This window comes from Aspergillus versicolor (genome assembly GCF_001890125.1).
Source record: "Aspergillus versicolor CBS 583.65 unplaced genomic scaffold ASPVEscaffold_14, whole genome shotgun sequence".
In the NCBI taxonomy this organism is placed as follows: Eukaryota; Fungi; Ascomycota; class Eurotiomycetes; order Eurotiales; family Aspergillaceae; genus Aspergillus; species Aspergillus versicolor.
The window spans coordinates 405,447-426,933 of NW_024467537.1; the positions used below are offsets into that span (position 1 = coordinate 405,447).

General features: G+C 51.6%; 10 protein-coding genes across 10 annotated transcripts; 6 read left to right on the forward strand and 4 right to left on the reverse strand.

The window, feature by feature from the left end:
• Nucleotides 1-391: 391 nt before the first annotated feature.
• ASPVEDRAFT_47094 (sulfotransferase family protein) lies at nt 392-1,575 on the forward strand. The gene is made up of 4 exons (XM_040813703.1): nt 392-566; nt 638-813; nt 866-969; nt 1,033-1,575. The coding sequence occupies exons 1-4, from the start codon at nt 446-448 to the stop codon at nt 1,496-1,498; spliced, it is 867 nt and encodes a 288-aa protein (XP_040673668.1). The 5' UTR covers nt 392-445; the 3' UTR covers nt 1,499-1,575.
• Nucleotides 1,576-1,952: 377 nt separating this feature from the next.
• Nucleotides 1,953-3,450, reverse strand: ASPVEDRAFT_76681 (uncharacterized protein). The gene is made up of 2 exons (XM_040816364.1): nt 2,552-3,450; nt 1,953-2,496 (listed from the first exon to the last, which is right to left on the reverse strand). The coding sequence occupies exons 1-2, from the start codon at nt 3,052-3,054 to the stop codon at nt 2,316-2,318; spliced, it is 684 nt and encodes a 227-aa protein (XP_040673669.1). The 5' UTR covers nt 3,055-3,450; the 3' UTR covers nt 1,953-2,315.
• Nucleotides 3,451-3,453: 3 nt separating this feature from the next.
• ASPVEDRAFT_66087 (putative MFS transporter) lies at nt 3,454-5,116 on the reverse strand (the record flags this gene model as incomplete). The annotated part of the gene is made up of 2 exons (XM_040815862.1): nt 3,454-4,946; nt 4,991-5,116. 2 exons carry the CDS (start codon nt 5,114-5,116, stop codon nt 3,684-3,686), a joined length of 1,389 nt encoding a protein of 462 aa, XP_040673670.1. The 3' UTR covers nt 3,454-3,683.
• A 226-nt stretch (nt 5,117-5,342) lies between these two features.
• Nucleotides 5,343-7,597, forward strand: ASPVEDRAFT_203030 (putative glucokinase regulator family protein). The gene is made up of 4 exons (XM_040809395.1): nt 5,343-5,627; nt 5,693-6,146; nt 6,204-6,589; nt 6,639-7,597. Exons 1-4 carry the CDS (start codon nt 5,395-5,397, stop codon nt 7,549-7,551), a joined length of 1,986 nt encoding a protein of 661 aa, XP_040673671.1. The 5' UTR covers nt 5,343-5,394; the 3' UTR covers nt 7,552-7,597.
• Nucleotides 7,598-7,894: 297 nt separating this feature from the next.
• On the forward strand, nt 7,895-11,118 carry ASPVEDRAFT_142815 (uncharacterized protein; the record flags this gene model as incomplete). The annotated part of the gene is made up of 2 exons (XM_040807873.1): nt 7,895-8,885; nt 8,945-11,118. The coding sequence occupies 2 exons, from the start codon at nt 7,895-7,897 to the stop codon at nt 11,116-11,118; spliced, it is 3,165 nt and encodes a 1,054-aa protein (XP_040673672.1).
• A 1,027-nt stretch (nt 11,119-12,145) lies between these two features.
• Nucleotides 12,146-14,962, forward strand: ASPVEDRAFT_47099 (uncharacterized protein). Its single transcript, XM_040813704.1, has 2 exons — nt 12,146-12,982; nt 13,016-14,962. The coding sequence occupies exons 1-2, from the start codon at nt 12,251-12,253 to the stop codon at nt 14,942-14,944; spliced, it is 2,661 nt and encodes an 886-aa protein (XP_040673673.1). The 5' UTR covers nt 12,146-12,250; the 3' UTR covers nt 14,945-14,962.
• Nucleotides 14,963-15,156: 194 nt separating this feature from the next.
• On the forward strand, nt 15,157-15,492 carry ASPVEDRAFT_34091 (uncharacterized protein; the record flags this gene model as incomplete). Its single annotated transcript, XM_040810819.1, has 1 exon — nt 15,157-15,492. One exon carries the CDS (start codon nt 15,157-15,159, stop codon nt 15,490-15,492), a length of 336 nt encoding a protein of 111 aa, XP_040673674.1.
• A 378-nt stretch (nt 15,493-15,870) lies between these two features.
• On the forward strand, nt 15,871-16,540 carry ASPVEDRAFT_89146 (uncharacterized protein; the record flags this gene model as incomplete). The annotated part of the gene is made up of 2 exons (XM_040818532.1): nt 15,871-15,966; nt 16,013-16,540. 2 exons carry the CDS (start codon nt 15,871-15,873, stop codon nt 16,538-16,540), a joined length of 624 nt encoding a protein of 207 aa, XP_040673675.1.
• Nucleotides 16,541-16,694: 154 nt separating this feature from the next.
• ASPVEDRAFT_878168 (cytochrome P450) lies at nt 16,695-18,702 on the reverse strand (the record flags this gene model as incomplete). The annotated part of the gene is made up of 5 exons (XM_040818174.1): nt 18,475-18,702; nt 18,265-18,415; nt 17,699-18,201; nt 17,391-17,634; nt 16,695-17,344 (listed from the first exon to the last, which is right to left on the reverse strand). The coding sequence occupies exons 1-5, from the start codon at nt 18,517-18,519 to the stop codon at nt 16,695-16,697; spliced, it is 1,593 nt and encodes a 530-aa protein (XP_040673676.1). The 5' UTR covers nt 18,520-18,702.
• Nucleotides 18,703-19,256: 554 nt separating this feature from the next.
• Nucleotides 19,257-21,362, reverse strand: ASPVEDRAFT_203042 (uncharacterized protein). The gene is made up of 2 exons (XM_040809396.1): nt 20,517-21,362; nt 19,257-20,467 (listed from the first exon to the last, which is right to left on the reverse strand). Exons 1-2 carry the CDS (start codon nt 21,327-21,329, stop codon nt 19,496-19,498), a joined length of 1,785 nt encoding a protein of 594 aa, XP_040673677.1. The 5' UTR covers nt 21,330-21,362; the 3' UTR covers nt 19,257-19,495.
• Between the last annotated feature and the right edge of the window lie 125 nt (nt 21,363-21,487).

Here is a 21,487-nt window from a genome sequence, read left to right on the forward strand (position 1 = left end):
ATTTCAAGAGCTATATGAGAGCGTTTTCGGACTTTATCACAGAAGAATAATAGTTAATCAAGGCCATGTGCTCGTTGCAATAATGGTGTTTATGGCAACGTCCCAGCCATAAGCAACCTTGTATATTAGCCTATATTGTAGCACTATGCAGCCAAGTTGGAGTCGAAGCTTGATCGGTTACTCAAGTATTATGCCACTTGCCTTTCGACGCAGAAGCATGACTCTCCCCTTACTTATACTAGGGGGTAACAAGAAATATATCTGTCAGTGGGCTAGCCCATGCAACTGGTGGCCCCTTGCTTAGACTTAATTGCTCCCATTCCTATGGAGGCTACAAGGGCAAATCGGGGACTATGACACTTGACTACCGCTGTTCATTTCATAGGCGGCCGTCCCCAGCACCAGCCGAGTGCAGACCAATGCCACCGATCCATTATATTTCAGGATGGCAAACCATAGATTTTATGACTACAACTGCATCCAAATGGATATTGATCGCCGGAAGTGCCGGCGCAGTGTCTCTATGGAGATTTTAGCTCTCGGAATGAGTCGCACTGGAACAGACTGTCAGTAAACATTGCTTGACTTTCCTTTCTTAGCTCCGAGAACACATGCCAACGTGTGATTATTTCCAAAGCCCTCAAGCAAGCCCTCTTAATACTAGGCTACCACGACGTATATCACGGCTACTCCGCAACGTTAGAAAACCCGCGAGATTACGAAATGTGGCTGGCCGGCCTGCGTGCAAAATACGACGGTACGGGGAAGCCATTTGGGCGGCTGGAATTCGACCAGCTTTTAGGCCACTGCCAGGTATATTCCGTCCCCTTGTTACTATACGCCTGGATACAGCTGAAGGCAAGAGGTCGTATCGGACCTCCCTGCGATATGCTTTTCGGAAGAGCTCATTGCAGCATATCCCAAGGCAAAGGTCATATTAACCACGAGGGACTTGGATAAATGGCACGCGTATGGACGTCCTTGTTTGTCTGTTTTCTTTGTCTATGTGTCAGAATCTAAGGCTCCCAGTAGCTCCATGCGAAAAACCTTTGAGCCCCTGGTGGATAGCTGGCTTGTACGTGTGCTCGAAATGATCGATCGCGCCTTGTTGGGAAAAACACGGTGGATGGGACGAACCTGGAGGATGATCTGGAAAAACGTCTTTGACGGCGATTTTGAAAAGAATGGTCGCCAGGCATACATGGACCACTATGCTCTAGTCGATGGGCTGGTGCCGAAGGGTGGCTTGTTACTATTCGATGTCCATGATGGCTGGGAGCCACTTTGTCGCTTCCTGGGACGCCCAGTCCCACCGATCGATTTTCCTACAGGAAATACCGTCGAGACTTTCCACAGGCGGCTCGCTAGTGGTGTTTTGGCAATGGTCTACTTTCATGCGGCTAGGGTGTCTAAGGGCTTGCTGTTGCTCTCCTTTATCTATCTGGTAGTAGTGAAGGCAGGATTCTCTGCGGTGGTGCTCGGAGATATAGATAGTTAAGAAATAAATAGAGTAATAGTTACTACTAGATTAAGCTATTAGTAACTCCAATAGTAAAAAGAGTACGAAAAGAGAAGATATCTACAGCACTATACTAGAAAGGAGTAGTATTTAGATAATATAGTATCTTAAAAAGAATAGTATACTGGAGGATAGTCAGGCAGTAGGGAGAAAAGTAAAAAAAGAAAGTATATTGTTTTTTAAGAGAGTATAAATAGGGTATATAGATTACACAGCAGGTATTAGGTAGTAGATAATAAATATAAAAGTAGTAAGAAATAGGTATGATACCTGAAATAGATATACTCATCTATAAGGGGCAGTAGCCTTCTATATAGGATAAGTGGTGGCAGGCAGCAAATGGGTGGTGTAATAGGGGCGGTTTTCGGCGCCCCGCTAACCATCATAACAGATACCAAGATCTATATAGGAAAATAGAATATCTGTACACATTGGCAGTATAAATAGGTTATGGTAAAATAGGTGGGCTTTTTAATTTGAGAGTTTCTTGCTTGAAGGAGATCTTGCTATGTCCAAGTTCGATACAGCCGGGGTTTACTGTATTGTATGTTTTTGTGTGTTTATTGCATGATAATAACGGTGTTCATAACGAAGGTATCTTGAAACTGGAGCTATAAATACCCGCGACATCAACCCTCAACCACATTACAACGGCGCATCTCACACCCAGTCACTATAGACATATGCGCGTAAACATCAAGAACATCATTACAGCACGGGAACCGAAACGTAGGATGTCGCAGATCCCACCCTCACATCATAACCCAGGCCGTCAGGCAGCGGTAAATCAGACGACTTAAAAGACAACACCGTAAGCGGCGTATCCAAGAGCAGCATACATCAGCAGCGAAGAGTCAAGGTGCGCAGCAGCATCATCAGAGGGCGTCTCTTCGGCGCCACCAGACTCGGTAGGGCTGGGAGTTTCCTCAGTGTCGTCGCCGGAGGTAGATGTGGGCTCATCGGTCTCGGAGGTGGAGCTGTGGGGAAGTGTATCAGATTGAGTTATTCTATTCTTAGCTTGCAGGGACATACGTTTCAGTGTCATCACCTTCAGACGAGGTGGAAGTCTCTCCGTCGTCCGAGGAGGTGGACTCGGGGTCGTCAGCGCTTGATGTTGGGGTCGTAGAGGGAGACTCGGTAGGCGACTCGGTGGGAGACTCGGTAGGTGTCTCGGTTGGAGACTCAGTGGGAGACTCACTTCCCGTCTCTGTCGGTGTGGGATCGAGGACGCTGGTGGACTCAGTTGGAAGCTCGGTGGGAACGACGTCGGTGGTGGTTTCCCCCTGAGCGAGCACGGGGGCAACGCTCGCGAGGGCTGCGAGGAGGATAGCTGGACGCATGATGATAGTTGATATGAGGTGGAAGTATACAAGTAGAAGATGCGAGTGAAGCAGGTACAATGACGGAGAGTAAGATGCGAGGGGAGGCCTCTTTATACCATTATTATACCATCTGACAGACTCGTCATCAGCAACCGCCCAGACGCAAGTCAACACTGGATTGCCTCTCTTATTCGTGGTCTTACACACAGCCATCGCAAGGCTGGCCCTTGGCGTGCAGCTGGCAGCAGCTCACTGCCCCATTCGCGATCCAGCCGGGGTTCCTGTTCGTTGGCACTGGGGGCTTGCACTTGGCATCATCATTGGGCGTCCTACAGGATGAACCCCGCTCGAGGCTGTGACGCGATCGGCGGGGAATCCTCTTTGTCTATCCAGAGTCTTCGGTTGTTGGATGGAGATGTTGCTGCCTGCGGATCTGCGGATGTCGGCACACCTCCTGCGAACTGACCGTGTTCTACATTTAAAATAACTAAACACAGCTGGAGATACTCCGGGCCGTGTCTCGAATATAAAAAGAGACGCCTTATTGCGTGTCGCTTATGAAACGACAGCCCGCTTACAGGCCGTGAGCTGGCGTCAGCATGGAAGAAGGAACGGAAAGCAGATGGCGGGACATTCCGTGCTTGGATGTCTTGGTTTAATGTGCTGGTTTAATATGTGACTGCAGGCTGCTTACTGTGACTGGTGGGGATGGGTATATCACGGCTTATATAGACCGGGGTGGACAACACAGTATCAGTCATATTATACCTTGGATCAGACATCTGCTATTTGGATAAACAAATCCCTGGGATCTGGACTGCCTTCGATTATAGCCATATACTTCAACTCCCCTTCTCATTTACCTCCCTCAGATCCTCCCTACTCGTCCTCGTCACCGCCAACACAGCTGGAACAGCAACCACCAACGCACCCATGCAAAGCCCCCAATCCATCGCAAACTGCGTCATCGCCGGCTTGTCCAGCGCATTGATCCTCCAAGCCATCGCGCCTCCTGTACTCTGGAACGTCTTATACGCACCCACCAGCACCGCCACAACCGCAGGATCATTCGACCGCGCCCCCATCAGCCAATAGCAATAGGACTGCCAAAACGCATCGAACGCGCCGTAGAATATATACAAGAATATCGGGCCGGTCGAGACAGATCCAGCCGTGTAGTCTATATCCTGCTTTAGACCGTGCGACATTCGCGTAGTACTCCATCGCTGGAACGCGTATCCGCCGCCCCAGATACTCATCCCCGTGATGAACAGGAATACCCATCCTGCTTTTGCGCGTGCAGGCCGGGTTAGACTGGGGATATCGAGAATCAGACCCATGATTAGACCGCCCAGCATCTGGGCTATCCAGTACAAGGCGCTGTTCAGGGAGCGCGTGCGGATGTTGAAGGTCATTCCGTTGACGATGTTTTGCTGGTATGAGTAGAAGACGTTTGCACAGAAGAAGAGCGGTAGCATACAGAGGACGCGCCAGTCGATGATTGTATGCACTGCGTGGCGAAGCGTTCTTTTCCAATTCGTCGCTGTTTCAGTTTCTATATCCGTCCTCTGTTGTTGTTGTAGTTCATCAAGACGCACAGCAGACGGCGGGCAAATAAGCACACCAAGCAGCCATCCCACAGCCATGAGAATCAACAGGGCGATGTACGTGCCATCAGAAACAGTCCCACTCTCGGAGTGATAATTCAGCCCGAAACTCGCCAGCGATCCCACACCACCGCCGAGGTTGAATATAATCCAGAACGCGGCAATCGCACGCCCCTTCTGGGATTCGTGTACGTAGGTCGTCATAATTGCGCCCTGTGAGACCCAAAGAAATGATGCGCCAACACCGAGAATTGCACCGGAGGCGATCACGAATGCCCCGTTCTGGGTGCGGTTGAAACAGAGGAGACTTCCTGCGTAGAGTGGGTATGTCCAGCCTCCGAGAAGAAGGCAGGTTCGTGGTCCGACGCGATCGAAGATGGGCCCGACGATGAAGAGAGCTGTACCGGCTGTAGCTGCTAGCAGGGCTACGGTTGCGTTTGCCGCGACTGTTGGGTCGACTTGGCCGGAGCCTCCGAGGCCTGTTAGGGCATTGTACATCTATCTTGTTAGGTGTTGAAATGAAAGATATGGAGAGGACATACTCCAGGACAGCAGAAACAGATGAAGCTGATTAGGAGGATCTGGAACCAGGGGTGTGTATATGTTCGATATACAACTGATTGGCTTGGTGCAGCCCCCCGGCCATCTTCTGGTGTATTAACCTGCATCTTGACCTGACACAATGGAATAGAAGACAGTCGATAAAACTGGGTACCCACGTTTATAAACATATCAATACCATCTCCACCGTCGCGTGGCCGTTCCATATCCGGTTCCACGAATACGAGCTCCAATTCGCGATAATTCGCCTGATCGCCAGCAAAATACGACGTTGGAGAAGAAGAATGTAACATCTGGAGAGTAACCTTATTGCGGGGTGCTTTTCATTTATTTTGTACCTTCACATCCAGAACTCATTCTGTTGATGCATATACTCAGCTAAACAATGGACCTCAACACCCTCTCCCACCTCCAAACGGAGGCCTCGAACCCCCAAACCAGACACATCGACCAACTCTCCACACTTGACATGTGCACCCTGATTAACGATGAAGATCACCGCGTCCCAGCAAGTCTCACCCCGTGTCTCCCCCAGATCGCAGGCGCAATCGACGCCTTAACTCCTCGCGTCCGTAATGGCGGGAGAGTCATCTATGTGGGCGCAGGGACAAGCGGCCGGTCAGTAACTCCTTTATACTCAATAATTATCCAGGACAGTAATGATATAATACCCAGAGTTATAGACTCGGTATCCTCGACGCGTCTGAAATCCCACCAACCTTCGCCGCACCACCGGGTCAATTCATCGGTCTAATCGCCGGCGGAGACGCAGCCATCCGTCGCGCCCAGGAAGGCGCTGAAGATAGTATCTCGCTAGGAGAGAATGATATGGCCAGTCTGGACCTGGATCCCGAATTTGACAGTGTAATCGGGATCGCGGCGAGTGGGCGCACGCCCTACGTTCTCGGGTGTATATCCTTCGCCAAGCGCATCGGGTGTGTAACTATCGGCGTTGTCTGCGCGGAACCTTCTGCACTTGGAGAATCTGGAGATGTGGATTTTCTTATTGCGCCGCTACCTGGCCCAGAGGTTATTAGTGGGAGTACGAGGTTGAAGGCTGGGACTGCGACGAAGCTGGTGCTTAATATGCTGAGTACGGGGACAATGATTAAGGTTGGGAAGACGTTTGGGAATACGGTAAGTTCCTCTATCTCTATGTCATCCAGTTAATGGGATAGAACTAATTACAGGTAGATGGTTGATCTCGTCGCATCGAATGCGAAACTGCGTCAACGCTCGCGGAACATTATCCGCCGGTGCAGTGCGCATTATGCGTCCGCTTCGAATGAAGATATTGACTTGCTGTTGAGTCGATGTAATGGGAGTGTGAAATTGGCTCTGATTGTGGCTGAGACTGGACGGTCTGTGGAAGAGTGCCAGCAGGACCTTGAAGCATGTCGTCAGCAGCTTTCAAAAGCTCTGGACAGGGCTAAGATTCCTGCTATCGGATCAGAACACAGTAAAGGCCGTGAGGAAAGGCTTGTTTTATGCGTCGACGGGGGCGGGACGAAATGCGCTGCCGTGGTTGCAGACCATACTGGTTCTGTACTGGGTAGAGGAGAGGCTGGTCCGTGTAATATGTGTGCTTACCCTCCTTATACATATTTATGGCATACTAACAATTATCAGAACCGACAGCGCTCAGTTAGACTCTGCAATTGTGAATCTCACCACAGCAGTGCAGCAGGCCCTCCAGAACGCGCGGGTATCAACTACAAACCAGCCCATTCTCTCAGCCTTTGAAAAAGCCTGGATTGCTCTCGCCGGAATGGACAGACCTGGGCTACGCCAAAGGTTTGAATCCAAAATCACAGAAGTACTGGGCCATCCATCTGGGTCCTTGCGGATGTCAAACGACGTGGACTTGCTCTCCGCCGTGATAGGTCGACATCCTGACATATCCCCCGCGATAGTTCTCATCGCCGGGACAGGTAGCGTTGCAATGCGATATAGCACCGAATCAGGTACGGAGCCGACAAGAACTGCCCGCTCAGGAGGCTGGGGACATCTTCTCGGTGATGAGGGGGGTGGGTATTCCATTGGCCTGGAGGCAGTGAAGCATACCTTGACTGTCTGCGAAGAGGTCAGCCTCGGTATACGTCCTAATATGGAGCTTGGACAGCTTGAACAGGCAGTTCTGCGACATTTCGGCATATCAGAGTCAAAGGATATGGACCTCTTGAGTGAGGTCCTATCAGGACAGAATGGGGGAAATGTCAAGACGCGTATTGCAGCAGTTGCTCACATTGTGCTGGATCTAGCGATCAGCGATACTACAGCCATAACAATTGCATCATCACAAGCAAAGGCACTGGTTGATACAGTTCTAGGACGCTTGATAGACCCCAGATCGTCCACTACTGCTCAACCCGAGAAGACAGGCCTGGTTCTTTCCGGTGGTGCTCTGATGCACGAGACATATCAAAGACTAGTTCTGGATATATTGGCTGGTAACCGAATCAAGTTTGCCTATGTTGAGGCTGTTCCAGACGCTGCGGCTGTTGGAGCGCAGTCTCTGGCCTTGAAGCACCGTGTTGAATAACCAGATAGTTATACAGATATATAGATATAATTCAATAGAACTAGACGCTACTCATACACTTCTTCCCCCACACAACCCATATTGCAATCCACATTTTCTTCCACTTCAGCCTCAGCCAGGCCTTCTACTGCTTCAGGAACCAGTATGCTGCAAGGCTATGCACTACCCCCCCTTGGGCGCTTATTCCAGCCCAGTGGTTGCTGGACGCCATCGCGAGGCTACGCACAGCCTCATCCCCCTTAACTTCAGCTCCAGACCTTGACAACCTCGCTGCCTTGAATAACAACCCCAATCCTGCGGAAGACGCTTCTATGTCTTCTGATGCCCCATTTCACCGGTTGCAATGCGACCGACATCGCGCACCGAGTTTGCGATCGCAATCATCTGCGCGCTTACTCTCGAGGCTGACGCTGTTGAAGCCTTGTTCGATGATCCTTACGATCGCCTATCCAGATACTACAGCAAGCATCCGAGTGATAGCAATACATATATAAATGGACGGATCGGAAAACATAATGTGGTATTGAGCTACATGCCAGGAATGGGGAAGGGAAGCGCCGCCAGTGTCGCTGCAAATTTACGAGTCAGCTACCCAGAGGTTAGGCTTGCTCTGGTCGTTGGTATATGTGGAGGGGCACCTTCACCACCGGAATATCCTGATATATTCCTGGGTGATGTTATTATCAGCAATTCCGTGATTGAATATGATTTCGGTAAACAATACCCCGACGGCTTCAAGCGCAAAACCGATGTCCTGGACACGTTGGGTAGGCCAGACCAGGAGATTCGAGGTTTCCTCAAGGCCCTTGATGCGAGGAGAACTCGCATGGAATATCAGGAAAGGATTCTGCACCACCTCCATGCTCTCCAGCAAAAGGACGGACTGTGGCGCAATCCGCAGATTGATGACCTTCTGTTCAAATCGTCTTACGTCCATAAGCATTACGAGAAGACTTCTGCTTGTGTCTGTGATGGCTATAGCATCTGCGAGGCTGCACCTGACACTAGCTGTGCTGATATTGGGTGTAAAGATAGCGAGGTACGTCGCCGTCGATCGGAAGCAGGCATCTCTATGCACATTGGGCGGGTGGCCTCCGCAGACACGGTGATGAAGTCCGCCCAGCACCGAGACGAAATAACTAAGAGAGAAAGGACTGTTGCCTTTGAGATGGAGGGGGCAGGGGTATGGGATAATATCCCCTGCATTATCATCAAAGGCGTGTGCGATTACGCCGACAGTCATAAAGACAAGTCATGGCAGAAATACGCAGCAGCAACTGGGGCTTCCGCGGCGAAGGCATTCTTGGAGGACTGGAGGCCTACTCAACAAGAAGGTCAGTAGCCCTAGGTAGCAGATGTTAGCCTATATCAATTCCCTTACCATATGTGACAGATACAAGCAAAGCTCGCCACTTGATGATTCCTTTTGGAAGAAACCCGCGTTTTGTTGGACGCCAGGATGAGCTCCTCGAACTAGAAAAGTTAATGTCTATGCCTGATGGTCCGAAAAGGCTCGCTATTACTGGTCTTGGAGGGGTTGGGAAGACCCAGGTAGCTCTCGAGCTAGTGTACCGTGTTCGAGATAGAGAACCGCATTGTTCAATCTTTTGGATCCCCTGCATCAGCTACGAGGCTGTTGAGCAAAGCTTTACGGCAATTGCAGAAACAGTCGAGGGTGAGAACAGGAAGCCAGCAGATGTAAAGCAGTGGTTCAAGACCTACTTCAGCCAAACTGACTCGGACTGGCTCTTGATCTTCGACAATGCAGACGATATAGAAATGTGGATGAAAGGAGACAACAGTACCCCGCCATTAACGGACTTTATCCCATTTAATAATAAAGGGCATGTTATCTTTACTACCCGGAATGGAGAGCTAGCTGTGGACTTGGCATCCTCTGATGTGGTACATATTCACGCCCTTGATAAAACATCCGGCATGGAGTTTCTGGACAAATCTCTTCGCAAGGACGTGGATCGTGATTATCAGGCAATGCTTTCTCTGCTTCAACAGCTCACATTCCTTCCATTGGCTCTCAGCCAGGCTGTTGCCTATATAAACAAAAAGCATATCTCAATATCCGATTACTCGACGCTTTTAGTGAAACAGGAGAAGGATGTTGTGGACCTCCTCAGCAAAGACTTTGGCGACAGCCACCGCTACAAGGATGTACAAAATCCCGTAGCAAAGACATGGCTCATCTCATTCACTCAGATACAGAGTCTACATCCACTTGCTGCCGAGTACCTATATTTGATGGCCTGTGTCCATCCACAAGATATCCCACGAACATTCCTTGCCCCCAAGTTCAACATTGAGATGGTTGATGCCCTTGGACTTCTGAGCGCCTTCTCCTTTATCGCATTACAACCTGGAAACGTCTCCTTACAATCTGAAAATTGCTTTATTACTCTCCATCGTTTGGTCCATCTGGCAACTCGCAATTGGATGAGGATGGAGGGTCGGTTACCTGCTTATATATCCAAAGCAGCAGACCGAGTGGAAGAGGGTCTTCACATGGATCAGCACTGGCGAGAATACGTGCCCCATGCGGTACATTTATTAAGTGGTCCCGTACTGCGCAAAAATCAAGCGCGGTACCGCGACTTCTTGGAGAATGTGATGCGTTGCTTTGTCGACGACGGGGGGTATGGTGAAGCCAGAAAACTACTAGTACTTTACGCCAACGCAGGGTATTATGAAGCGGGAACACTGGCACTACGGATATTAAGGATGCGCAATGCGATTTCAGGGCCCGACCGCCACCCTGAGGCTGTATGCCTTCTTCATGACCTTGCTTCATTATATCTGGCTAAAGGCCGGCTTGGGGAAGCAGAAAGAGTGGGGGTAATTGCATTGAAAGTGCGGATGGATCTGCTGGGTCCAGAGCACCCTGATACTCTATGCACTCTTGATACCCTTGCGCGTATATACCGGCAGCAAGGGCAACGCAAGAAAGCAGAGGAAGTGGATGTATTAGTATTGGAGGCGCGGAAGAATCCCCCAAGGCCACAGAACTTTGGTACTCTAGACATACTGGAAGGACGTGTAGCTGGACGGGAAGAAACAGAACGGCTGCACATCCAGGTCATGGAGATACGAAAACGGGTACTAGGCTCCGAGCATCCTTTGACTCTGATGGTCATGGCTAGCCTTGCAAGAAAATACTTTGCACGCGGTCAATGGAAGGAAGCAGAAAATGTCGCGCTACAGGCAATGGAGGGGCAGAGGCAGGCGCTGGGGGCAGGGCATCCCGAGACTATAGAGAGTATGCAAACCCTTGCATTAGTATACGCATGGCAAGGACGACTGCAGGAAGCAAGAGAACTACAGGCTACGGTAATGGAGGAAGCGGGGCGTATGGTCGATCAAGAGAATCCCCACAGTCTCTTGATCATGCTTAAAATTGCGATTATTTGGAAGAATATAGGGAAGGTTGAAGAGGCTAAAGGTCTGATGGAAAAGTGTACAGAGCTTGGAAGACGTATGCTAGGGCCTGACCACCCATGTACCATGGAGTCTTCTAATGAGCTCAGACGGTGGGCGTCGAAAGATCAAGGAGGATAGCTGGTCTTCGAACATTCGAAACGGTCCAGACTTGGAGCAGCCGAGATGACACCGTTGAGTGCTCGTAGGAGTAGGGATATTCAGCCGATCGCTTTCTCCAAACTCAATTTCATCCAGTGGCCTCGGAAGTTGGCCATTCTGTGGCGGATGGAGCTGTTATCCTATAAATATATCTCCTACCGGTAGACGTACGTATGCAATTATATACCATTGTTTTAGGAATCCCATGAACCTGATGCTATGAAGAAACCGGGACATATCTCCGAGCAGGAACGCATTCTCAACCGCGTAGCATCAATATACTAAGTCCTCTGCTTTCGTATAGCTACCAAGCTGTCATCAAGCTTGTGGGTGATCAACCATTGACACCTCTCCCTTGCCGAGCAGCACGGGTACAACTTCGAAGATCTTACTTTATAAACGACCACAGCCGAGGAAGCGACGAAAGCCAATGGCTTCATTGTGTGGATATCTCCAAGGACCTTGGACATCCTTGGAAATCCAAGCCTGGAGGGCGATCAGTGCGCAATTGGGCACGCCACATGTCCCAGCGGGTCCCAGGCTGCGCCGTGAGTTGTCGCACGGATCCAGCGTGGTGCTGTTGCGTGTGTGGCGTCAGGCTAATATTAAGCAAGAGTTAGCATTTGCGTTCGACCTTACGAGGAAGAGTTGCTCTGGCTTCAGGTCCCAGGGGCGTGGCGTCGTGGTATCGCTGGAACCCAATCACGAATATTCGACTCCCACTGGTTCCAAGTAAGGACCAGTCTGGGCCTGTTTTGCTAGCCAATGACGAGCCACAGTCTGAAACTGCAAAATCTGAGCTCCTCTGCGTCGTGGAAATAGTGGAGTCGTCCGAGTGTATATCGCGCCACCGTGGGCCTGGTGGAGTGTGCTGTGGAGATAGGAAGTGGAGCGAGGCGCCCATTGCCAAATAATATTGAATACCTGTCCAGATCAGGCTCGCTTGAACTCTGCTCCAAGATGTCATAGGCCTGCGGTCGAGGCTTACTCGAAGCAAGAAAGTCACGGCCGATCTCGCTGTTGAGATCAGATCGTGCCCCTAATCTATCTCCTCCCACTATTCTTTTTCACCCTGTAGTTCGAGTTTTGTACACTCACAGTACTGCAACCCATGGAGGAAAAAGACCGCGACAGAAAAGACCATTCGAGCTCCGATGGCACCTACGTGGGCGAGCCCACCGTCTCGCCCAGCGGCCACCTCAAGGTCGACACCAACCTCCACGATGTCGAGCCAGGCCCCATGAGCACGGCCTCGTCGCGACGAGAGCAGGCCACCCGCTTCGACGACGACCTGCAGCTCATGCAAGCCGAGCGCGTGGCGTCTCAATCCACCCAAGCCCAAAGCCAGCACGGGCGCACCTCCATGAGCCGAACGCGATCGCACCGCAGCCACATCGACGAGTTCGACGAGGCCACGAACCCCCTGCACGAGAAATCCGCCGTGTACACGCCGCCCGAGAGTCCCGCGACGAAGCTCTCCGCGTTCGTCAAGAAGGTGCACGAGTCCAGCTTCATCGTGCGCTACCTCACCTACATCGTCCCCGTCGTCCTGCTCCTCCTGATCCCGCTGCTGGTCGGCGCGCTGGAATACACCGAGGCCAGCGTCGGCGGCGTGGAGCTGATGTGGTTCGCGATCTGGCTGGAGATTGTCTGGCTGACGCTGTGGGCTGCGAGAGTTGTGGGCAAGTGTATACCGCCGGTGGTGAGCATCGTGGCGAGCATTTTCACCAACAACGCGAAGAAGTGGCGCGACATGGCCAAGCAGCTCGAGGTGCACTTTGTGCTGTTCTTCTGGTGGCTCGCCGTTGAGATTTCCTTCCTGCCTACAATGAAGAACCACCATGTGGATGGGGATAAGCGCACGCGTGGCTGGGAGGGGACGCTGAACAAGCTCATCATCGTGGGCCTGGTGTGGACGATCCTCAACTTGGTTGAGAAAGTCATTATCCAGCTTATTGCGATCAGCTTCCATCAGCGGACGTACGACGACCGCATCCAGATCAACAAGTTCCAGATTGGCAGCTTGACGAAGCTATATCACTTCTCGCGGAGCCGCATCACGGAAGAGGACGACGCGTTCGAGCAGAACAACAACGAGAAGGCGTCCGACAGCCCCAGAAACCCGCTGCAGTATGCCAGCAAGGCTGGCAAGGTCGCCCAGAAGGCCGTCAAGACCGTTGGCAACAAGGTGGGCGATGTCGCTGGGGGCGTCCTTGCAGACTTCACCGGCAGGCAGGGGAAGAACAGCGGAGACCCATACCAGGTCATTCTGGCCCTGCTGCGGTCGACCTCTGGCTGCCAGGTGCTTGCTCGTCGTCTGTATCGGACGTTTGCGCGCGAGGGCTTTGAAACCGTCTTCTCGGGCGACCTGAAGGAGGCCTTCGACGACAACGAGGAGGCAGAGGCGGCGTTCTCCATGTTCGACCGGGACATGAACGGCGATATCTCCATGGAAGAGCTCGAGGCTGTCTGTGTTGATATCGGCCGTGAGCGCAAGTCCATCACTGCCTCGCTGAAGGACCTGGACTCGGTGGTCTCTAAACTGGACCAGGTGTTCATGTTCTTCGTCTTTATTATCATTGTTATTGTCTTCCTCACCTTGATATCAACCTCCGCAGCAGGAGTCTTGACATCAGCCGGCTCAACCATCCTCGCCCTCTCCTGGATGTTCTCTACAACTGCCACTGAATTCCTCCAGTCCATCATCTTCGTCTTCGTCAAGCACCCCTTCGACGTCGGCGACCGCGTCACCATCTACGGCAACTCCGGCGACAACGGCCTCGGCGACGACTACTTCGTAAAGGAAATCGCCCTGCTCTACACCGAGTTCAAGAAAATGCAAGGCCACATCGTGCAGGCCCCCAATAGCGTGCTGAACAACCTCTTCGTCCTAAACCAGCGCCGCACCGGCGCCCTGGCCGAAGCCCTCCCCATCGTCATCAAATACGGCACCACCATCGACCAGATGGAGCGCCTCCGCCAGCGCCTCGTCGAGTTCGTGCGCAGCGAGAAGCGCGACTTCCAGAGTATGATCCTTACCGAGCTCCGCGAGGTGACGGAGAACCTATCTCTGACGCTGAACATCGTCTTCTTCTACAAATCCAACTGGCAGAACGAGGGACTGCGTCTGCAGCGCCGCAACAAGTTCATCTGCATGCTCATGGTCGCGCTCCAGGAAATCGGCATCGAGGGCCCTCGCATGAACCTCCAGGGTTACAACGTCAATGCGCCGTTCCATGTTGCGTACTCTGGCGCACCGGCTTCTGGTGCTCCCCCGCCTACATACCAGGATCAGGATCAGGACCGCGACCCTGCAGCAGCTGGAGACGACCAGCATGCTGGACCGGGCGTCCGTATTGATGAATCAACGAGTATCCCCGAGAACAGCGGCACAAGCAGCGGCGTGCAGCCCCGGCCTTCCATCCTCCGGCGGGGCATGGACACCGCCGCAGCCCGGTCCCGTGGCGAATCTGTCAGCAAGCACAAGCACGTCGATTTCTCGCTAGGCATGTCGGATATCTCCTCGAACGATATCATGGGCGATGTCTTCGAGGACCGCGGCAGTACCTCGCATGTGGACGAGGTCATGCGCAATGCGAACCAGCAGGCTGCGGACCGCCGCATGCAGGAGATTGCCGAGGAGGAGCGCAATTCTACGCAGGAGGGCAGGTCGTCTGCTGATGGGCGCAGTGTGCGTAGTGGGACATCGTCTGCGAGACATCGGTTTGGGAGGCGGAGGGGGAGTGTTAGTCGTGAGCGTGGAGGGGATCTAGAGGCTGGGTCTGCGAGGAGTGTACGCGAGTAGATATTAATTGCAGTTTCATATATCCATTTGATTAAAATACATTACATATTCCGTTCTCATTTATTGACCTCGGTTTTGTATCACTTGGGCTGGATATATATATATCCGAGTCTACATAGTTATGCTGGAATATATAGGCCAAGAGAGGATATATAAAATACCCTCCTACGGTGGACATCTGGAAATCCACAAGCTCACACTTCTGAGCGACCATGGCACTGACATTGATCCTTCTCATACTGGCTTGCATCCTCGAACCCCTGCTATCGTATATCATCGACCCCAAGTCCCTCTGCAAACACCACCCCATCATTCTAATCAAACCCCCCCAAGCACTCGCAATCGTCCGCCAGGAAGTCGCCGGTGCAATGGCAGACAACGAGCCCATCGCAAGATACGACAGCGTCAAGAACCTCCCATACCTAAAAGCCTGCCTCGAGGAATCCTTCCGCCTCTCGCCCCCTCTCGCCCGGGGCCCCGAACACCGCACCCCACCAGAGGGAATGAAGATCATGGACGAGGACATTGCCAGGGACGTCGTCGCCTAGGTACCAACATTTGTTGCACATAGAGACCCGGTGATCTTCGAGGATCCAGAGGTATACCGGCCTTGGCTTTCAGAGAAATGAATCTGGTGTGCTTTCCAGTTGTGTTTTTAGATTTCGACTGTGTAATCTAACTCTACTGCCGGGCGCCTCTGACGGAGAAAAGGCACTGGATACTGTTAAGCAGCACCCAAGGCTCCAATCCATCTGGAATACGGGTATACTGCCGTTTCAAACGGTATGCTGGCGCCCAGTGCATCACTATATCAACCTTCTTTATGGCCCCCAAACATAGCCCCGCCATGAGGCAGTGCTAAGCTGATAACACCAACACAGGGGGACCACCGTGCACATCTGCGCCATCCTGACACAGGGCTTGCAATGGCTACTTTCCGTTCTCTTTTGTGCGCTGAAAAGTGGTGGTGGGACTCCGCGGCAGAGAGCTATATCCAGTTCCACGAAGATGGCACTGGCGATGTAAGTCTATTTGCACCATTCCACCGACCTGAGCTGATATCACCAGCTGGTCGCCCGCCGTGAGCTTTGTTTGTTTATCGCAGCCCATTTCAACTGGGAAGCACAGCAGCCAGACTTTTCAAACAATGAAATCGACGTTGCGTCTTCGTGGCTGCAAACCTGGCAGCCACATAATATCGGCCAGATCGACATCAAAATGACACTCACAACCCGCCGCATTCAGCTGGGCGAAATGGACATGCAACGATTCCAGATCAACGAGGACAGACTTACCGAGGAAGCATTCCTGCCCCAGAAACTTAGCCTGCGGCTGGAGAAAGGGAGGTTCATGACTGTTAATGATGCTCAGTTCGTCAGTGAGCTTCCATATTATCAAACCTTCCACTATCGGCTTTCATGCGACCCTTCGCCGTTTCCAGTACAGGATATGTGGAAAAGTCCCGGTGGAGCGCCAGAACAGCTTCGGTTTTGGGAATGGAAACAGTTCCACTCTCATGAACGGTCGCTTCAGAGTCAAATGACGCCGTGGGGGAAGGTATTCAATACATGCAAGAGGGCAATAGGGCTGGATTGATTGAGCTGCCTTGGATCAGTTACCAATGTATCCGAAGCCAGTGAACTGAGCCGATTACCGTCTGATATTGACCCGCGAGGGAGAACATTCCCCATGAATTAGCTATACAGTCTATAGTCATTACAAATACAAATAGAACATAATCTCGACCACGTCAATAAGCAGTCTCAGGGCCAGCCCTGCGGAACTGAACAACAGGCCCCTCCCCAGCCATAACTGACCACGCCTTCGTACTATACTCACACTCCTCCCCGGATATCCTTCTAGAACAGCAAGGCGCACCAGGCGCCAGACGCAGATTATACAGAAATAACGTCCGCGCAAGGGTCACATTCAGTTCCAACCAGCCCAACCTCCACCCAACGCACTGCCGCGGCCCAACGCCAAAAGGTGCGAATGCCTTATGCGTCATGTTGACGCTCTCCTCCGTCACCCCCGTAGCTGGATCTACGAACCACCGCTCGGGCCGGAAACTGTTAGGCTGGTCGAAGTACGCCGGGTTTCTCTGCATGGTGTACAGTGAGGTTCCCACGATAGTGCCTTCCGGGATATGTTCACCACCCAGCGTCAAACCGCCCTTTTCGACAGCTCTGAGAGAGGCCAGAGGTACGGCGGGGGCTAGTCGCAGGGCTTCATTTATACAGGCCTGGAAGAACTTGCAGTCGTTTACCTGGGTGATCCTTTGGATTTCGTCTGCGGTTTTAAAGGTCTGTCGGACTTCGGAAATGGCGCGGGCTAAGGCTGCTGGATTATGTAGGAGATAGAATATGGCGGCGGACATGGTTGTTGATGTGGTATCAGCACCTATATCTGTTAATCTTTACTACAATCAAATAGCTGGGGTACATACCTGCAGTGAGTAGCAGCATTGACTCGATCCAGAGGTCCTTCGTTCTGTATTCTAGACCACGCTTGTGATCCTGGGCCTCCATCAAGGAATCAAACAGGTCTCGGTTTGTTTCCTTTCTTCCTTGGGCCACACGAGCCTTAACCCTATTATACGTGTAGGTCCCGGTGCGGATGATATCCCGATACGCAGCCGAAAGGAAGATCTGGTCGAGTTTCCACTCGTACAACTTGGGCTGCGTGAGTGACTGCACTCGTTAGCTAGCGGTTCATACGTGACCTCTGTAGGCGAGGAAAGAGAAGGACTCATACCATCGAACTTCGCCGCGACATCGCCGTGTACGCGTCAGTAATCCACCGCATCCCCGGTGTCTCTAACATGTCCAGACGCTTTCCATATACGATATCACTGATTACATCAAAGGCAAGCCGTTCGCAGAGCAGCGCCATATCTTGCTTAGGGCCCCAGGCGTCATTACCCTGCTTCCCCTTCTCGGAATCCGTATCCTCCTGTGCAGGTTTCGGTACTATCTCGTCTGGCACTTGCAGACGCGCAGTGAAGCGCTGGACATTCGCCAGTATCCTGCCCTCCAACTGCTGCAGCCCGCGGTCTGAGAAGACCGGCCCAATTGCCCGGCGTTTGAATGCATGGACTGTCTTATCCACTGTACTCAGAATATTTCCACTTCGACGGCTGGGACTAAACGCCACCCAGGCATCGGGCTTTCGCACATTCGCTCCTACCGAGTATATACCCGCCATCGCGGACGGGCTATTGAAGTAGAGAGTATTTGGGCCTGCTCGGACGGTGTCTCCTGTTTCAAATCAGAATCTTCATTGCTGCCTTTTTATTTGGAAATGAAGCGGGATTCAATTACCGTATTGCTCATGCCAGGCCTGATGCGTTATATGCATATCGCCCCTCCATATGTAAAGTGCCGCATACCAGTTGGTGATAGCGGCGAATTTGGGACCAGGATATTTGGCCAGTGGGTGCAGGGTTAGACGATATATTGATAGTATTATCAGCTACTCATTCTGTTAGCCTTGACAAAATCGCGACAACACGGTACCAAGACACAACATACGTAGGACACCAGCGCCGCGGCCGTAGCGAGCACAAGTAGGCCCATTTTGGTTACACCAGAGCAGTCCTCTAGAATTTTATCACGTCAGGGAATGGACAAGGAATTACCGAGTAGATGTTTAAATGAATCAAGGTTCCAAGGTGCTCGGTAGTAGGGTAAGTATACAAAGCTGGCGGGGCGTCGCTTTATTATTATTTTAGAACACCACAGATCTCACCACGGACAAAGGGGAAGATTCAAAGGACTTGATTTATTTCTGAATCAGAAGTAATCTAGTCTATACTCCGTCATCACAATATACCATGAGTCAGGAGATATTCGGAGTTAGGGGCCCTAATCAACAAGTGGCCTGCGCCCCTCCGCGCCTCCGTGCCGCGCCTGGACATTTACATGTGAGAATAAATATTTAATTGGGTTGAGACTGTCTCTCAGTTTATACCACACCTGTCAATAATAAGCCCTGCCACAGCGTTGTGGTCATGGCGCCGTTGATTTCGTCATACGCGCCGTTAGGGCTGTGATGCGTTATGGTTGGCCACGTTGCAACCACATGGATGGCAAGGTTTGGCATTTCTATTCTAGGATTTTTGCTCGCTAATCTAACTTCAAACGCAATCAGCTAATATATAATCGGGTGCTAGGCACCAACGGGATTGGGCCACGCTTATCACCATAAGAAGTTCGCCGCGCATAATGCTTCCAGATCGGGATGCAGGATGAGTATGCGTACCGATCAGCTGGTCTGCATAAATGCCCGACGCGACATAACATGGCTTAGAAGTGCCCTGACGGAGTCATGCAGTATATCATTTCAGGCTGAGAGCTGACTCCATGACAGCTTCCAATATGCGTTATCGCCCCAAATACTTGGAAAGAGGCTGTGCTGGCATAGCATGGGCTCTACCGCCTACCTCTGTATATATCCATTTCATAAAGCCCGTGATAATATTATCTCCAGTGCTACTGCTAATGAAGCTAGCACAGCATAAACCCATTAATGCGGTCATAGCCCTATACCCATTCACATCCAAGTCCGACACAGCCCATCATCATCCCAATCCTCGCTCCCCACCCCCTTCCGCGCAATAAACATGCCATCAGGGTCCCTGTGACTCTTTATATTATACAGCTGCTCGTAATTCCCACCCCAGAATGATTGCTGAAAATCCACCTCGTTCGCGTCCGCTTCATTCACATACGCACCCAGAGTACCCGGCTCCAGCGACCTAAGGATGGCCACTTTATTATCCGTAATATCCTTAGAAATATCAACCTGCTGGGAAAAGCTTGTGCTTGCATCCCAACGCGTTGTGAAAAGAACATGGATGGCTGCCTCTCTCCATGCCGGATTCAGGCCGCTGCGGATGTGTCTGTTTTTGGCGACTTTGCCTCCAGCGACTACCGTCCCTTGAATATACTCGCCTAGACCAAGGTCGAGTTGTGAGAGGGCGCTTGAGATCTGGGCAGGTCCGTCCTCCTTTGAAAGCAAAGAGCGAGATAAGAGGCGTGAGCCCAGTTGGCTGAATATTCCGGTCGTTTCATTTTTAGGGAGGACAGCAGAGAACATGCCTGACAGTGTAGGGAATGAAAAGGTGTTGAGGGATGGAGTCACCCCAATTGCCCTTTCCAATTCTGATATCACTGGACGGATGAGTCTCTCAGGGATGCTGGGATCGGTATGGTTTATAAACACCATGAACAGCTCGAATGTGGAACTATTCACGGCTGCAATGCTTCTCGGTGTAATCATATAATATCCAGTACCGCCGTTGTCATTCAGCTCCAGCAGATGGTTGTGGACTGTTTCCACACCATCCCAGAATCGACTGCTAGATGCTGGCAATGTGTAGTTTGTTCTCACGGCTATTGCTGGGTAGTCGGGGTATGCGATTACTGTCACCCTTACAACGACGCCGAATGATCCACCACCTCCTCCTCGCAAGGCGAAGAATAGATCGGAGTTCTGGTATGCATTTGCAAAGACAAATGATCCCTAGTACACAGTTAGTAGAGGAGTAGAGCTGGTGTAAATGGGGCCATACATCTGCAAGAACCACTTGAAACTCAAGTACATTGTCACTGGCCATGCCATGGAGCCACCCCATGGCCGAGTGGCCTCCCCCTTGAATATACCCCCCGGCCATGCCAACAGTGCTTGAGAAACCCCCAACCACCATGGCGCCCTTGGAACCCAAATACTCGTATAATTCCCCCAACTGAACCCCAGCGTCCACGGTAACCGCTCGAACGCCAGTTGGCCACGCAGTCCCATCAGGAACCGCAGGCGCAAAGCTATCCGTCAGGTCGATATCTCTCATATGCCCCGTGAAAATCTGCAGAGAATGAGGCGCACTTGACCGGCCCAGGAAATCATGTCCTGTATTTCTAATAACGAGTTTGACATTGTGCTCCGCAGCAAACCTAACGACTGCTTGTATATGGCGCGATGTCCTCACGGCGGCGGAATATAAAGGGATTCTACCTTGGCCGCATGGCACTGACTGCGCACTCGCAGCGTAACACTGTTCGTCTCTGGAAGGATCCGCGCCCCAGTTTTCATACTGCATGGCTCCTGGCTGCAGGGCCCGATAACTCGAATTGTGTGCATTTGACTGAATAAGGGAACACTCTGCGGCGTTGAAATCTGGCGCATGGCAAGGATATGCGAGTGGTTTGAGTGCAGCCAGGTTCCCTTCAATTGTGGAATTGAGAGCTGCCCAGTCGTCGTTCGTTGGCCAGCATGGTTGATCAGGGGTGCAGCGACAGGATACCTCATGTTCATTGTCCGCAGGGTTCAGAATAGCCTGGACCGTCACGGCGGCAAATAAACCGAAACCAAGCAAAGACACCCTCATATTGGCCAGGAGGATAAAGACAGCCCTGGCTGCTCCTGTCCACGGGAATGCAGATAGTTATACCAAATTTCACAAAGAGGCATAACAAAGCGGCATATAAGGCTAAGCGGGCCATGCCACATTTGAAACGGAGGCTCAGCAGGGCACCACCTCCCATT